The sequence below is a fragment of the Simochromis diagramma genome, unplaced genomic scaffold, assembly GCF_900408965.1.
Source record: "Simochromis diagramma unplaced genomic scaffold, fSimDia1.1 OVJJ01000510.1, whole genome shotgun sequence".
In the NCBI taxonomy this organism is placed as follows: domain Eukaryota; kingdom Metazoa; phylum Chordata; class Actinopteri; order Cichliformes; family Cichlidae; genus Simochromis; species Simochromis diagramma.
This window is the reverse complement of record NW_024387326.1, coordinates 651118-668130: the sequence shown is the minus strand read 5'-3', so window position 1 is coordinate 668130 and position 17013 is coordinate 651118. Positions and strand designations below refer to the sequence as shown.

Genomic DNA, 17013 nt, shown 5'->3' with positions numbered 1-17013 from the left:
TCATTGCAACACCTTCATTCTTTACTTTTTCAGCCATTCTGTTATAGATTTGCTGCTGCGCTTGGAATCACTGTGCCGTGACCCAGTTTGAGCCGTCTGACAGATGCTTCACACTTGACTGTAGAATATTTTGGTTGACTCAATGACTTTAAGGTGTCCAGGCTGAGAAACAAGCCCAAAACATCACCCCTCCACCACCGTGCTTGACAGCTGGTATGAGTTGTTGGTGCTGTGCAATATGAGAAAGTATCTCCATACTTGTTCGGTCTTTTTCTAATCGTACTGTCATTAACAGTAACATTTAACATGCCTATAGACACCTATAGAATTTCCTGAGACATTCACTCATGGGAAGATTGGCATCTGTCTTGAATGTTTTCATCTTTCTCACTGTAGAATTAAGTTGTTTGGAAATGACCTTTTAACCTTTCCCAGATTGTTGGGCATCAACATTTACTTCTCGAAGATCATCGCTGATGTCTTTCCTCCTTAGCGTTCCTCCAGACCAGCAAACTGCCAAAACCTCTGCTTTGATGGAGGTGCTCACATTCGCCGATGATCAGTTAGTCAAGTGCATTTGCTTGGCAGCTACTGACCCTCTTAATTCCCACTGAATCACAGGGTGATTGAATCACATAGTTCTTGAACTGCACACAGTCATATGAAAACTTTCTTTATCACATGACCGCTTTTGAGCTCATGCATTTCTTAATTTGTTATCATTGCCTGACTCTCTTTTGTTATTATATCTTCCACTATATATACATTTAGTATTTGTTTGAATAAGAGCTCTGCAACATCTCTTTAACACTGGATTATTTTAATGTTCTATAATGTCCGAAAGATTTACTGCAATTACCGAAGGATGATAACATTTCAGGCATATGAGGAATAAAAAAAAATGACAGAAAATATAAATAAGAAGCCACATAACATAAACAAACAGAGGGATGTGAAAGCTAAAGCAAATGTGAGCGCAGGCATGGGGCGCCTTACCTAAGAAATCATCAGGGACTGGAAGCAAAACAAGGAGAGAAGAAAAGGAGACGAGAGAAAAGAGGAAAGGGTGAAGATTGGAGATGGAAAAAAGAAATGGAAGAACGGGAAGAGAGGAGAGAAGACGCTGATAAGCATTTATTGATTTGGTTTTTAGGCATGGCTACAGAACCAAAGGACAATCTGACCTTTATATCATCAAATCTATTAGAAAGACCCACTGAAAGGACCCACCACTGAAATCCTCACTGAAAATTAAACAGGGATGGCTTCTAGTAATAAAATATTATAAAAATAAAATATTAACTGCTACTTCACCGCTACCTCAAAGGACTGGAACTAAACCACTGCACTGCTTGCTAATTGACACTTGTCATCTACTAGCATAGCATCACAATAACTCCAAAGTTACTTTGTTATCAATTATATCCACTGATTAGCATCTACTTTTAAAAGTGGATTTTGGAAAGTAGAGAGGAGTTGAGAGAGTTAAGAGAAAACAATACCAACCAACGTGTGTTCAGATACACACCTGAGAACTCGCCTATGGGTGTCACCGGCAGAAGCACATAAAAGGGGAAAAAAGGAAATGGGTGAGAGGTTAACAGATGGACAAGGAGACGGGGTCAGAGTGCGCTTCCTGCTTCTATAACATAAAACTCAGGGATAGTGAGTCAATACTGATACACAAAATCTCCCAGAATCTCCCAGTGTGAATAAGCCCAAAATGGGGTGTGTGCGATAGTGGGTATCTAAACTGAGTAATGTGAACATAAGTGACAAAAACATCTGTTCAAATCTGCTCCATTTACTGTTCCTCTGCCCCTAAAACTGCTGTAAAAACAAGAGCAAAGTATAACAAAGACAAACAATGAAAGAAAAAGTGCATGGATGTGCAGCTGGAGCCGGGGTGTGAGATTGTGTGTTTTTTAGGATGACTGTGTGGTGATGCAGACGTGCGCTGCAGCGCCCCATGCTAGACAAAGAATGTAAAGTTAGTGCAGCAGCAGATTCGCACAGCCTCGCATGGAGCTCGGAGCCTGCAGTGCAAAGAAAATACAAATGCTGGCTCTGTGTAACACGCGCACACAGCACATGCATCTGCCCTTATTTTCTCTATTTAGTGTGCAATAACATGGCATATTGGCCTGTTAGCTTATAGTAAAAGTCACCCTGGGAGGACGAGGTGAAGATGGCGCTTTTATTTGTTTTCAAGTATCTCCTCTGAACTAAATCATGTGCTGCTGACCAGCATTGCACTTTCATGGGAAAATGATTTATCTTTCAGGCTTTGGGGCTCTTAGATTAGGGTGTCAATAATGAATACATCAAAACATACTGAAACCAGAATCCTGTTCTTACCCAGCAGCTCAGCACCTGCATCCACATCCCCAATGATGTCCGACTTGGCGTCTTTGATCTCGTGGTAGAGAGAGTCTGTGTTGATGCCGAAGGCCTCGTTAACTATGCCCTGGGAGGGGCTGAAACACATGAAAACGCATTTATTTTTCATATATTTATTTATTTAATAAATATATAATATAATGCTGTTGACACGCAGGACTAATCCATCAAAGCTCTGACCACCTAAAGGATTTCTAGACCTGTTTCTGTCTTTGTTTTGACAGGAAAACATGGATGTTGATATCCTTTTACACTGTGTGCTTAAAGCAGCTACACTGTTGCTTGTACCTGTTTCCTCCTCCATAAATACGGGGGTCCAGACACATATCCAGCTCTGGTGTAGAATCGATGAGCTCCTGAAACTCCGACCACTCGTCGCTGCTTCCCATACCTGGAAGAGCAGAGTACCGAGTGTGGCTGTCTGAACGTTTTGTGAGCAACTCTGCAATCTACTGACATTTTATGCAGCGTAACTTCAAACCTCTGAAGTGAGGACACGCTCAGTGACATCCTCTTACCGATGCTGACATTCCTGGTTTCCTGGGAAACCTGCACCTCCATATTCCGGCTGAGACGCTTAGCGCTTTTCCTGCGGTTTCCAGGCCGCGTGACGTCAAAGTCGTGCCCGTGGAAGCTCTCGTTGATGGGGGTGACTGTGGCGGACGGGACAGAGGAGGTGGGTGTGTTGGACTTACTTCCTGTGCTGCTGGGTGTGGCCGCCACCGAGTCCGACTCTGATCCGTCCTCCTTGGTGAGACACAAATGACATTATATGAGCATCGTGCAATGAAAGAAGGCCGGGGATGTCTCTTACTTTGCTCACTGATTGTAAAGTTGGGAATTTTCTGCTGTTTTATTTTGGGAATGGGTTTAAACATTTATCTTAGATAATAAATAGGTAAAGTGACGGGGCTAAATATGTAAGGCAAAACACATTAGACTCTTGTGGATAAAAAAATTATGCTGAGTCATTTAAATTGTATTGAGTATATTAAAATTGCTTCTAAATTGTGCGTTTCAGACTGAGTTCAAGGAAATGGGGTTTCCTTGGATAACACATGAAGCACTGTATGCTACCAGTTTATATGAACATTAATAAACATGAGCTTAAACTTTGCGTAAAAGCGTAAACTAAAACACGACACAAAAAGCAGCTTCACAACGCCACAGTAAAATAAGGACACAAGAAAAAACTGCATGAAGCCAAAAACAAACATCTAACGGCGGTCCCTGCTTGCTTGGGTCAACATATCGTTTATACCTAACTAATTAGATTAAAAAACAACAACTGAGATTTCCAATGCAAAATTAATTTCCTCAAAAGTGACACAAGCAGGCGTGGGAGGGGAGGTGGTCCGTGTGGGTGTGGCCGGCAGCAGTAATGCCAGCCTCTCCCCCTTTCCACTCCCCAGGCTGCTGTTATGGTCGAGGGAGGAGGACAGGGCCATTTTCTGTCCCACCTGGTAGGCGGAGCTGAAGGTAGAGTGGCCGAGCTCGCTGACCTGCCAGATGTCTTTCCCGGGAATCATCCTAGCCCCCCCGAGTCCCCCACGTACCATGCCATCAGGGTACAGGCTCAACGATGGTGGGCGCTCTGCTTTGCTGCTGGAGGAGGAGACACAGAGGTGGTGGAGATTAGGTGAGACTGCCTCTTGGTTATTTCAGTGTATCATATTCAGTGCCCTTCCCCCCCGGGGTGCTGGAGCTCACTCTGGCAGGCATATAATGCAAAGCAAAACCAGTTTTTTAAGTCTGTGCCTGGGTTAAACTATAGCCCAAGAATGTCAAACTCACTTTACATCATGGCCACATGCAATTCACTTTGATCATACTATTGAAAACTCAACCCTTTGTCAATTTAAAGCCTTTTTACTGCACCTTTAAAAATCCAGAGATATCTTAAATATAGGAAAAAGAAGTGCACTTCAACAGTTCAATTCAGTTTTTCTACAGGATGAAATGCTAAAATGTCTAAACATAAATGCATTTCTATCATTAACATTGAAAAAAACAAAAAACTAGTGCTGTCAGCGTTAATCTCTTTAAAATGGCGTTAACGCCATAACTGCATTAACGTGGCAAATCTCCATTAACAAGTTACTGCGGATCGCCCAGTGCATGGGGCTGGACGGCGTCAACGCATTAACGAGCTAACCGCGCTAACACGTTTCTGTCTTTTAATAGTTTAACTCTTACTTGTTTGCTTTAGAATAGTATGAATGGCATTTGGGGAGGTCTTTATCAGTAGGAAAAGCCCTACAAAAAGCTCTATGAATATATAGCTAGTCCAAAATCTTTCCCCCCTCCACAGTTTCCAAACATATCCAATGGGCCAGACTGGAGTTTTTGTTGGGCCGATTCTGGCCCCGGTATCTTATGTTTGACATCCCCGCTATAGACAGTCACTCACACTCTCATTCATGACTCTTTGTTGCTGTCTCTGTACAATAAAGGTGAAGCTGTCAGTTAGCTTAGCTTAGAGTGCTATTTTGTTTCAGTCCACAGGCAAAAAGATCCACCAACTGTTTTAGCTAGCAGCAGAGGCTCCACATCATGACCTCCAAAAACTGCTAAAACAACAGACTGATGGTTTAACACTTGGCTTTGTATAGATTTAACCCCGTACATGTAAACTAATGAGTTTTAGATGTGCTATGGCTTTGTTGCTGCCTTTGGAAAGGTCCAGACTAGCTGCACCATGTGTTTGTGTGAAGCTACACTAACCTTTGGTTTAAACATCACAATTACTGCCCAGACATGACAACATTGATCTCACTAATCCCAACAAAAAGCATCCAAAGAAAAAACAACCTTAGATCCTGATGTTTAAAATTATATATAACATGGACAAAGCATAAGACAAGCAGGACAAGCAGACAGACAGACGGGGGACAAACTGACTGGCAGAAACACATGAGGGAGAAAGAGGAGAAGGTAGGGGGAGATATCGGGAAAATATGCTTAACATGACCCTTGATCCATTCCTTAGTCCTTAATTTAAGATTGAAGTACAACATCACTGATGCATCCAACATAATAAATAGATGTTTAAAGCATCGGTAACTAGCAAATTAAGTGCATTAGGGAATACTTTCATCCATAAAGTGTGGAAGCGCAGCAAATATAAGGGGAGGGATATTTTTAATTCAGACTCGAGGGAGGCGGAGCGAGGCAGTCGAGGAATCATGTTGGATTTACCTTTTCCTCCATGTGTGTCGTTGACTGTGCAAACAGCAGCACAGAGAGCAAGCCAGCAAGACAGACAAGACAGACACTGATTAGAGAAGGACAGGAGACAGGAACATGCCATGACGCATAACACCGCACAAACAAACACGCACTTTTACACATTTAGTTAAACTACAGTTTTTTAGTTTTTTCTGCACATCTTCACTGTATTGTCTTTAAAACTGCTTCGGATAATCAAATGTTCACTTTATTAATTCTGAACACCCCAGCAGGACTCCCATAACCACCTATACCACTGTCCTCATGCATTCTCCAGTAATAAGCACAGTTGATGAAGACTTGCAGGATTGAGATGCATTTCATTAGATGCTGTAGTCGAATTGACTTTAGAGATACACGATACACAGTGGCATGGAAAGCTTTGAGCACGACTGGTCAAAAGTTCTGTAACTGCATAACTTAGTGAGAAAAAAATGAGCTGAGGTGAAGATGAAATATTCTCTTTAACGTTTAAAATCTGGTGTTTTAACTTTTTGGTGTTTAACTTTTTCTAGTGTCTCAGTTTTTTGGGGCTCTGGCTCGTTCACAGTCATGGTTAAGAAAGGCCAGCGGAAGCAAAGTCCTGTCCCAGCAGCTTAATGGCAGTAAGACGATTAAAGTAACTGATGTCCAAAAAAGAGGAAAAGTCAACAAAAATACAGCAAACTCAATCAGAGCCTCGGAGAAATGGCAGCTAGTGACAATACTGGAGGTTTGGTTTAGTTCAGAAAGAAAAAGAAAACTTTCTGGAACAATTACAAATCAAACCCTTCTCTCACTTCAACCCTTCAACAAGATTTAGGAGACTCTGGAGCACAGATATAATCATCACAGGGAAGTTATTAAAGGGAAATCTTTCCTGCATACTTAACACAAAGTTGCATCAAAACTTTGCAAATGCCAAAAAAGGAAAGGGGGAAAAAAGGTGCAGATTATCACCATGAGACCATCTCTGCAACTGTTCGGGGTTGAATCAATAATGTTTTGGATTCATTTTGCAGCCACTGACATTGGACATCCACTCGTAGAAGGACAAATGGATTCAATTAAAAACCTGCAAATATATCACTGTTTTTAAAAAAAAGAAGAAAAACCGCAAGCTGAAGGTTTTGCTATGACCTTTATGGTCATCTGTAACCTAAACATAGTCGGTCGCAGTCTTTCGGTAGACTTCAAGAGAACCTGCATGCAAGAATCTCAAAGTTTGACACCTTTTACAGGAAAAATAGGCTAAAAAATCGAAACTAAAACTAAAAGATAGGTACTGCTGAAAGCAAGCTCATCATTTACTCAATTGATTATTTACAGTATCAGAAGTCTGGAGCAAACTTCTTGCATGCCTTTCACTGTGGGTATTTTATGAGTTAGTGGACATATTGCTAAAAGTGACTAATCTGGAGCTTAGATAGGCAGCTACACCAGATGTCCCGCTCCTCTTCTAGCTGTCAAGCCCATGGGATTGGCCCTGGCTCAACACGACAAGCTGGCACATTAAAGTCAAACTTCCTTTGTTTTTCTAATTATTTTCCACAGAGGTTTATAATGACTGTTGTGTCTGTTTGCACATCGCCTCTCCTCTCTGTTAGCGGGACACAGCAGCTGTTCAGTGTGGCTGATGACAAACGGCGCCAGCTTCAACACAAGAAATGTGCTGCAACACGAAAAGCCTGATAGATCTGTGCAAAACATGATAGTTCAGATCCACAGAAACAGACAATTACACACACACAGAATATAAATGAAAGAAAAAACAAAACACTCACGATCGTCCACAGCCGGTGCCTTCTGATTGGCTGTTACTCCCCGCCTGCTGCATTTTGGACCGCTCTATGTGCTCGACGTACGTCTGAATCATCTGTGATCCAAGAAACCAAGAACAAAAAATCGTTTTGAGAACAGGGCATGGATGTAGCATAGAAGACAATATCTATCTTTCTTACACTATATTTTACACTATTTATTTATTGTACTTTTGTTTATATTATCTTGTGGTGTTATGTAACTGAATGTTGTGCATTGTGAATGTAAAAGCCCAGCAAGGAATAAGAGTTAAAAATTAGCAATAGCTATAAATGTCAGTTTCATGCTCCATATTGGTAGCATGCTATAGTGCTAATGCTAAGTATTCAGTCAACCTTCCAGACTGTTGAATTCAGGTGTTCCAATCACTTCCATGTTCACAGGTGTATAAAAATCAAGCACCCAGGCATGCAGGCTGCTTCTACAAATATTTGTAAAAGAATCTGTTGGTCTCAGGGGCTCAGTAAAATCCAGCGTGGTACTGTGATAGGATGCCACCTGTCCACACATGAAATTTCCTCATTACTAAATATTCCACAGTCAGCTGTTAGTGGTACTATAACAAAGTGGAAGCGATTGGGAATGACAGGAACTGAGAGCAGGGTCAGCCGATGCAGAGGCGGATAGTGTGCAGAGGTCGCCAACTTTCTGCAGATTCAATCGTTAAAGAACTCCAGACTTCATGTGGCCTTCAGATTAGCTCAGAGCAACGTGTGGAGAGTTTAACAGTTCCATGGAAACAGCTGCATCCAAGCCGAAGTGACGAATCACGCTTCACTGTCTGACAATTCAATGGTAAATGGTAAATGGCCTGCATTTGTATAGCGCTTTTCTAGTCCTTAAGGACCCCAAAGCGCTTTACACTACATTCAGTCATTCACCCATTCACACACACATTCACACACTGGCGATAGCAAGCTACATTGTAGCCACAGCTGCCCTGGGGCGCACTGACAGAGGCGAGGCTGCCGGACACAGGCGCCACGGGCCCCTTTGACCACCACCAGTAGGCAAACATGGGGTTAGTATCACAAATGTGCTTCGGGAACAATGGTCAAAAATTCCCATAAACACTCCTAAACTTGTGGAAGTCTTCTTCCCAGAAGAGGTGAACCTGTTATAGCTGCAAAGGGTGGGCCAACATCATATTAAACCCTATTGATTAAGAACAGGATGTTACTCAAGTTCAAATGCGTGCGAAGACAGATGAGCAAATACTTTGGGCAATATAATGTATGTTGAACCACATCGTCCTCTTTAAATAAATACATTGACAATAAAAAGGATTAGAGTTATTTCAGGATTGACCTATAATCTACTACACACTGTGTTTTGTGAATTAATGGATAACCAGACTGATGGGGCTCAAAAGTGCTTTGAATACTTCACATATATCACACATATTTAGATACTCTGAGTTGTAGAAAACAAAAAACACCATTCTGCTTCTTTTACTGAAACATTGCTCATGTTGGCTGTATCATTCAAGCTTAGTATCATGAATATTTGAAATGACTGTGAGCATGTTTGGTGGATTATGCCGATATGGGGCCTAATGTGTAATAAATCCTAGCTAGAAATCAAAAAGAAAAGAGTAGGTGTTCAGCAGAATATCTAACTCTTGTGATTTCACAGGAGGACCCAAGGTTTGCTCACCTCAGTGTGGCGCTGATGCAGAGCGTTGTACTCTTTCTTCATGTCTGACTCTCGCTCTTCCAGCCGAGTGACTGTGAAGCAGACGGACACAACATCAACTTCAGCAGCAACAAGAACAAAAGTACATTTAAACAGCCGTGACGTCCAGCTCACTTTATAACCTTTCGCCAATTAAATGGACATGAAGTATCATTTTGGATTGCATAGTAGGAGTGCAAAGTTATGAAATTGAAATGATTGCAAATTTATGTTTGCCTGCTTGTATTTAAATTGCTGCACTATTTAATATAGTAATCATTGGGGGAGAAACAAAGAAACATTAAGGGTACAGTGGATCCCCGCAAACATACAAATAAATAAATCTCTAAGCTAACTGGATGCCTGTATTTATAATGTACAGCAAAGAAAATCAGTGTTTCATTTCAAAATCAACCAAAGTCTAAAAATACATCCTGAGCGTGTCTACTTCTCTTTCTGCCTTCCCTTCAAAACTACAGTGGAAATGTATCCTGGAGCCTCTGTGTTATCTCTCCTGCTGTCCTCCTTCTTACACACACACACACACACAGCTGTTAAACACTATTTCCAGTGTTTTGAATGAGCCTCAGCAGCCACATGTACAGCATATTCTATTAGACAGGACAGTGTAGTGTAGACAGGAAGGCAGTGGAGAAAAGCGGGAGCACGATGACCTTCAGAGGACAGCCTGGGGCGGACTCAAACCCAGGACCCTGCAGTAAGCAGTACAACCTTCGGTATAAGGGTCACCCTTTGAGCCAGGTGTCCTACACCTATGCACTGCATATAACATGACGTCTATGCACTCACTCTGGTCAGAATAGTTCTTTGCCTTCAGCTCCAGCTGTTTCCCCTGTAGCTCCAAAAACTCCACCTGTATCTGCAGGTCCTTCTTCTCGGCCTCCAGCGAATCCTCAAATTCAATAAATTTCTGATAAAAGGCAAACAAGAGAAAAAAATAGACTGAGAAATTAATTTACAGACTCTAAAAGCGAAAGGTCACATAAAATTTGTATTTTTGTTATAATTCATATGAAGGGAAACAGCATATCATTTTACTTCATATTGTCTATGAATTACATAATTGTTCATATCAGCTTCAGAGCAGTGTGTTTTCAGGATATATCGGGGCTTTTGTGCACATGTCAAAAAATGAAAACTGAACTCACTTTACATGTGGTTATATGTGCCAGTAGTATCTGTGTATTATGGTAAAAGTATTTCACAGTTTGTCTATAATAGATTTATCTCACAATACATGCAGAAACACAGAGCTGCCTACTCCCCCCGCCATGCTGCCTGTTCCATTTTTTTAAATAAAGCTGCTCACAATGACGTCCTTTTTTCCGCAAGTCCACAAAGTCTTAATACGGTAATCCTCTGACTGCAGACAGACCTTGGAAACACCAACGTGCAGCAGATACACGCCACACAAAATAGCAAGCACTGCAACACAACAGCACTCTGAAAATACAACCAGTGCTGATGCTGTACCTAAAGCATTAATTGCAGGGAATGAACAACACTTGTCATTGACACATGTAGAAATATCTCCACGGCTACAGGGAAGAGGTCACTAAAGAATTTAACCAAGTTTAATGAATTACCGAAAATGTGGCAAAACACACCCTGAAACACGCAGCACAGTAAACAACACTAATGCTGTGGTCTCCTTGCAGCTTTAGCAGAAGGAGAATGTGAAATTCCTGGAGAAATTGCAGAGTGATTGCTGCAGCATTCTTGCAGCTGCTGCAGTTTTTGCACTGTACTCATGGTGCAGGAAGAGCGAACCTCCAGCCTTGTCACTGCTGAACATCCACAGCATTAACATACTATAGATTCAATGATAAACGACCGAGTTTACGCATCAAAACACTGTCTCTGTGACATACTAGATGTCTTTGTTTCTCGCTGAAATAAAAACACAGCAATATCTTTCGTCCTGCCCCCCTCAGACTGGGAAGGTGCCCTTCAAGTCCATCCCTCTATCCCCCATGCCTTTATCTGCACGAGGCTCCTAAACCCGTGCAAGTAAAGGCACATCGCTTTCCATTAAAATGCAGTGTTAGTGAGGCACAGCTTGCAGTGTGCACTGGTGTAACTACAGAAGCAAGAAAAACACGGTGCATTCTCATAAATAACTTTAAACTGTACGAACAGCACTCAGACAGGTAACGTGACACAGCGTAGGAATGAACGTTTGCGCGGTCCAGTCGGAATAATTCTCATTAAGCAATCGTGCGATGTGTGACGAGTGAAACTAAGGAGATTTCCTGACAAACTGACTCTAAGTGTGACTGCAGTGTGGTCACACGCTCAACTGTGACCACATTGATATCTGAGGAGTTATATCTGAGTGATATCTGAGGAGGGTGTGAAGTCACAACAGCATGATGAGGAGAAGAGGAAAATCTGAAATCTTTGAAATTATTATAAAATCTAGAGGTTAAGATAACATGTGGAGCATAGCTGGTTAATCCTTTGTATGTAAATCACATTAAGAGAGATGGGGACAAGATGGCTGGAGACAAACACAGGATGTTTTAGCAGGAGATGCTACAAAATGGTTAAATTTGTGCTTGTGGGTATCTCGGTCGAACGCTTCATGAGTAAAAAGATGCGGCTGTTGTCTTTGTTTACCATTAGCTCTAATAACTTTGTAATTTGAGCTGCCTTTTCTGCTTGTTGTTGTCCATGTCTTGCAGGAGGAGGCATTATTGTTTTCCTCAGACTCTGTTTGCTTCTTTTTCCTCTTATTATCCTTAGACTCTTTCCGATCTGGCCTGGGCTGCCTCGCCTCTGCCGTAGCTTCATAAAACCCTCAGTCTGTTTCTTTCTCTCTGCTTTTGTTATTCTCACTCTCTCTCTGCTTCTCATGAGCACAAATCAGATTACAGTCCCAGACTCCCCCAGTGAGCTCTGTGTGCTATTGATTTCCTGTGACTTCTACCCATTTGCACATCATCCCATCCCCCTCTGCACCCCAGCGATGGAGAAAACTGTCTGTTTATTTGTCATCTAAGGTCATCAAACAAGTACAGGTTTGTGCAAAAGTGTGGGCAGCCCTGCACGAAACTTCAAATCTTAAATATGCAATGTCTTCGAGACAGCTTGTGCCAGAAGTGCAAAGAGAGATTTGCATGTGCGTGAAAAAAATCTAGGCAAGAAAAGAGTCCTAGCTGACGACAAAGAGAAGATCTGAGTTCTATACAGTGTTTTGGGTTTTTTTGGCACACATATAAATAGCATGTAAAGGCATGCATTGTTGTTACAGTTTTCCTTTTCAGTTTCTGCAGAGGCACGACTGATGACTCAGCACCTACTTTAACCTGCAGCACATGTTCATTTTCAAGTACTGGCCCTACAAAATCTCATTTTCACAATAAGCATTTTCTGTCTGTAATGATATTAAACCGAAGCTTAAATACAAGGCAGCTTAAAGTGAAAACAAACTAGATAACTAACAGAGGGGACGGCGCTGGGGAGAGCAGATGACAAAGTGGGCTAAAAGCTGAGCTAAGCTGACACCAGCAAGGCTGCCAGTGATACTCTGAGGCCTCTTTGGATGGGAGGAGGATTAAAGTTGCTTTATGATGCCTGCCTGCAGGATCTCACTGCTGTTATGACACCACTCAGGTAAAAACAGAGGAGATAAAAGTGGCTGCAGGTGGAGTTCAGTCTGTAATTTAATAGCCCCGTATTGAAACACACTTTTTGTTGTTTGTGTTCCTGTTCTTTCACTGTTTTCGAGTGCAAACGCCCACACAGAGAGTCACGCCGACTGTGCCTTTATCTTCATGCATGTCCTGCTATCATGTCCTCCCTCACTTTGTGTTTGCATACTGTGTTTGTGTTATATTTGCATATACTTCTGCTGTGTTGTGTTAAAGTTTAAGGAAGGAGCACTTAAAATTCCATGTGTGATGATGGTGGTAGCAGCACTGTTAACGGTTAGCTGGAGTACTGGCAGGAAAAAAGTGATAATAAAAATCTGTAATAGTGACAAAGCTATTAACTTTAACTTTAAAGTTAAACAGCAATATTTGAAAAACTTGTAGTAACAGAATTAATCGATGTTAGATTTTAACTTCATTTCATAAAGAATCTGATGTTGATAAACAGACAACGAGGGTAAAACTGTAAGATGTCTTTTGTTTCAATGCATGTGCTTAACTTCAAAGGTCAGAAGGGGGGCACAGGGTGGCACTGCCCACCCCCAGAAATATGATTGTCTCAGACAGTTCTTACAGTACAGATGCGAGCTGGAGTATAATGAGTGATGGTGTATTACTTGTAGCACATTTACTCAAGTATGTTACTGAAGTTTTCCTGGTTTCTATTTCCACTTCACTATATTTTCAGTACAGTTATTATCCTTGTACTCCATACCATTTAATTTACTCTAATTTAGCAGATTTTAAAATTTAAATCTATGGATCTAAAAATCTGTATTATTATTATTAACATTATTCATAAAACTCCCCGTAGTAACATGATTAACATGATTAAAATTGTCTCCAGTCGTAAGATTAAAGTGATAAAGATATAAATGGACCAATAACTATGATCCGGTAATGCAATGTTTAGGATTCTGCCATAAACCCATATTTGGATGCAGGATTACAACTTTTACTCACCTAAAGTATCTAAATACTTATTTAACATGTTGCAAAAACATTGTTTTAAACCAAAACAATGGTTTACCTTTATAATAACACCATCTGCATGAGGACTCCTAATTGATAATTATGATAATTGTGCCTAGTGTTTTCAACATTGCTGTGCACCCCTGCCTTGGTCTGCCCATCCCTGGGCCCCCTGATTTCAGAAATCCCGGAAACGTCCCTGTTGTTTACCTGGTTGACCCTCTTTAAAAGAAAAAGAAACTTCCAGTGGTGTCTCTATACTGATTTAAATATCCCTAAGTAATGTAAGCAGTGTGTTTACGAGTGACTGCAGTGCATTGACACTAATAATACGTTTAGCAATCCCTGTCACGGGCCTAAACATGAGTCACATGTGCCCACAGAACAGGACGGCTGGAAGTGATGATAATGACGGGCCTGCGGTGGCCGGTGGTGCTGTGTGGGGAGCTCTTTTAACGCACCTCCTCCGCCTGCTTGCGCAGCGCTTTCTCCCTCTCATACTGGGTGATGAGCTGCTCGTTGTCCTCCTTCAGCAGCTCCAGCTCCACCTCGTGCTCCTGGTTCTCCGTCAGCACCGCGTCGAGGTTTTCCAGGACGTTCACCACAAGCGGCATCAGCTCCTTCACCACCTCCTCATCGTAGCTGTGTATCAGCCGCTCGAACTCCCGGTAGATGCTGTTTGCCAGGCCCGACACCCGCTCCGACATCACGGAGCCGGAGCCGTAGTCGTCCTGGTAGACCACCTCGTCTATCTGCAGCTCCATCATCTTGGCAGCTGTGGTCCAGATGAAGCTGCGCCTCCTCTCAACAGTTTTTCAGGCCCTCCTAAAAGGCGAGGGTGTCACCGCTTTTGAATGCGCTCAGCACGGGGGAAGGGGCACATTCAATCACAGTCTGCCTTCAAAAAGGAGAACAGTCATGCCATTTTGCAGCAGGTTTACAGAACGTAGGCAGACTGTTGTGTGCGCATAACCTTGATTCCCCTGCTGAAAATATCGGTTCTAATAAACTGATATGAATAGACCCCCTCCTCCTCCTCCTCCCGCTCCTCCAGCCAGTTACGGGCTATCTCCTCCAGTCGCGGCCCTGTTATCCCTGTCCTCCGGCAGAAAGCATCAGATCCTGGGCGCTGTGGATGGGCACTGGGCCAGCCTGTAGATCGTCCATGCCGAGGAGCGAAACGCCTTCGTCGATGGTATTGCACCTGCCTCTCAGCAGCCGCAGCCATGGACCCCAGCCATTGCTGGCAGGGAAAATAAATAATTAATAAATAGGTAAATAAATATTCTAGTTAGTCTTCCCGATAATCGCCGATGGCCGATCCCCCACTATAGTCTCGTTTTATCCATATCTTTTCCTCTTCCGGCAGGCCGCCGATGCTGCTGGCCAGACTCGGGCGTTTTTTGGTGATGTCTCCCTGTGGGAGAGGCTCTCTGTGCTGCTCAGATGGAGGAGCCAGCTGACCGACTCTGGCTGACGTCACACCGTCTGCATAGAGCAAGCAGAGGCAGTGCGTCAAGTCAGCGAGGCAAAACCGGAAGTTGGCTGCAAAATTTCACAATAAGCTGCATAGGTTAGAGCAGAGAGTGCTAGCATAATGGGCAGGTTTTTGACAGGGCTTCCACACAAACGCAAAGCAGAAGATGAAGCAAATATGTTTCCAAACTAACTTCCTTCCAAGCCCAATAATAGAAAATATGATGAGGCATATCTTATCTTGCTTTTGGCTTCACCTGCACAAGTGCCAAGGTAGGTCTCCCCAACAGAATTAGTTCCCCCTGCGTCGGGAGCACGCGCTGGGCTGTCCAAATCACGTACAAACAGTATCCCACATTCTTGATTTTTAGTTCACAAATACTTCTTATAAACTACTCCTGACCAATGACTACAGTCATTGCTCCTGACATTTTGGAGATCTTAGCTCTTTATACAGTAAAGTTACAGTGGGACACAAATAATATCAGGCTGATCCTGCCACAAATCACGGACAAACAGTATACCACAGTTGTTTATGTTTTTGAACCCATTTTGCACAGCGAGACATGAAACATGTTACTTTGTGTCTCTGTGCAGGCCAGGGCCAGTTATATGCTGCAGCCTAAAGGCAGCTGAGTTGCAGAGGCCAGAGTGATCACTGGCTATCTACTTAATATGCCACAACTGGCTTTGTGGCATAGCTGGCTCTGGCCTTGGACTGTGTGTTTTTACTTCACAGGCAAATTGGACACTGGACTGTTTTATCTTTTACTTTTTGATCATTGTGTTAATAAATTACCTTTTAGAATTTTATTGACTGTCATCTTTTTGCCTACGGCTGCGACATTGGTCAGACCTAGAATCTTTGTGTGTGTGTACAACTGTGGCAAAAGTGTTCCCTCAATGGCAGTGGCCTTCTGCAGCAGCTCAAAACAGCTGGAGGAGCTCGAGGAATGAGCCGATAGGATGAGCCGAAAGCGTGTGACATATGACAGACGCTCACATCCTATGTCAGTACCTCACTGGATCCGAGCTCATCTCAGGGAGCTGATCAGTCTGTATGAAATGATGAATAACTGTGAGTTATTGTGCCAAGACCTGCAGTTCCTCTAATGGCCACTTGAGTCTGTCTCTCCATAGACTCTCATGTTAAAATGTGCAACTTTAAAGCAGAAATAAACACGTTTACAGCTTGACACAGAGACCTTTTTGGTTTTGTGTGACTACTTTTCTCCTTCCCAAAAACTCTACCCTGTTTATATTTTATATACAAGTGAATTTATAATGTCAGTGCCTTTCCCAAGAGTCTTGGGGATCATCAAGATGTTTTTGGTAAATGTGAGAGGGCCTTTGGGACCTTGGTTTTCTCCTTGAACTCTCCCATGGATGCCATTTTTGCCCAGTCTCTACCTCATTGTTGAATCATGAACACTGACCTGCAGTTCTTTAGATGTTGTTCTGGTTCTTTTGTGGCCTCCTGGATGAGTCATTGCTGCACTCTTGGAGTAATTTTAGTAGGCTGGACACTCCTGGGAAGGTTCTTTAATATGATCTATGGTTTCATAATTGGATCAATATGAACACAACTGGATTGATACTTTGTTTCTATCCTCAAAGTTCAGCATGTATCCCATTGTCCATCCATCCATACATTTATTCTGCAATTGCACGATGACAGACCGCCAGTCTGTCGCAGGACTACAGATTACACCGAGACACAGCCAATCTAATCCCACTATATCCCACTGAACTGTGCATTTTTAAAAGTTTTTATTAAAAATATTTTCAT

At 42.4% G+C, this 17013-nt stretch overlaps 1 protein-coding gene across 23 annotated transcripts in view; it reads right to left on the bottom strand.

Annotated features, from left to right (window-relative positions):
- mapk8ip3 (mitogen-activated protein kinase 8 interacting protein 3) overlaps nucleotides 1-17013 on the bottom strand; it is a 55517-nt gene that overhangs the window by 25633 nt on the left and 12871 nt on the right. For 6 of the 23 annotated variants that reach the window (XM_040006233.1, XM_040006246.1, XM_040006237.1 and 3 more), the window contains exons 1-11: nucleotides 14210-15232; nucleotides 9913-10033; nucleotides 9085-9155; nucleotides 7392-7483; nucleotides 5599-5622; nucleotides 3861-4005; nucleotides 2919-3147; nucleotides 2689-2791; nucleotides 2359-2477; nucleotides 1532-1540; nucleotides 997-1017 (exon numbers count right to left, since the gene is read on the bottom strand). In XM_040006233.1, coding sequence (XP_039862167.1) covers nucleotides 997-1017; nucleotides 1532-1540; nucleotides 2359-2477; nucleotides 2689-2791; nucleotides 2919-3147; nucleotides 3861-4005; nucleotides 5599-5622; nucleotides 7392-7483; nucleotides 9085-9155; nucleotides 9913-10033; nucleotides 14210-14515 — 1240 coding nt within the window. In that variant the 5' untranslated portion in view covers nucleotides 14516-15232. Of the gene's footprint in view, nucleotides 1-996; nucleotides 1018-1528; nucleotides 1541-2358; nucleotides 2478-2688; nucleotides 2792-2918; nucleotides 3148-3860; nucleotides 4006-5598; nucleotides 5623-7391; nucleotides 7484-9084; nucleotides 9156-9912; nucleotides 10034-14209; nucleotides 15233-17013 lie in introns of those variants that run through there. The other 17 variants (XM_040006235.1, XM_040006245.1, XM_040006238.1 and 14 more) reach the window with 14 other exon arrangements.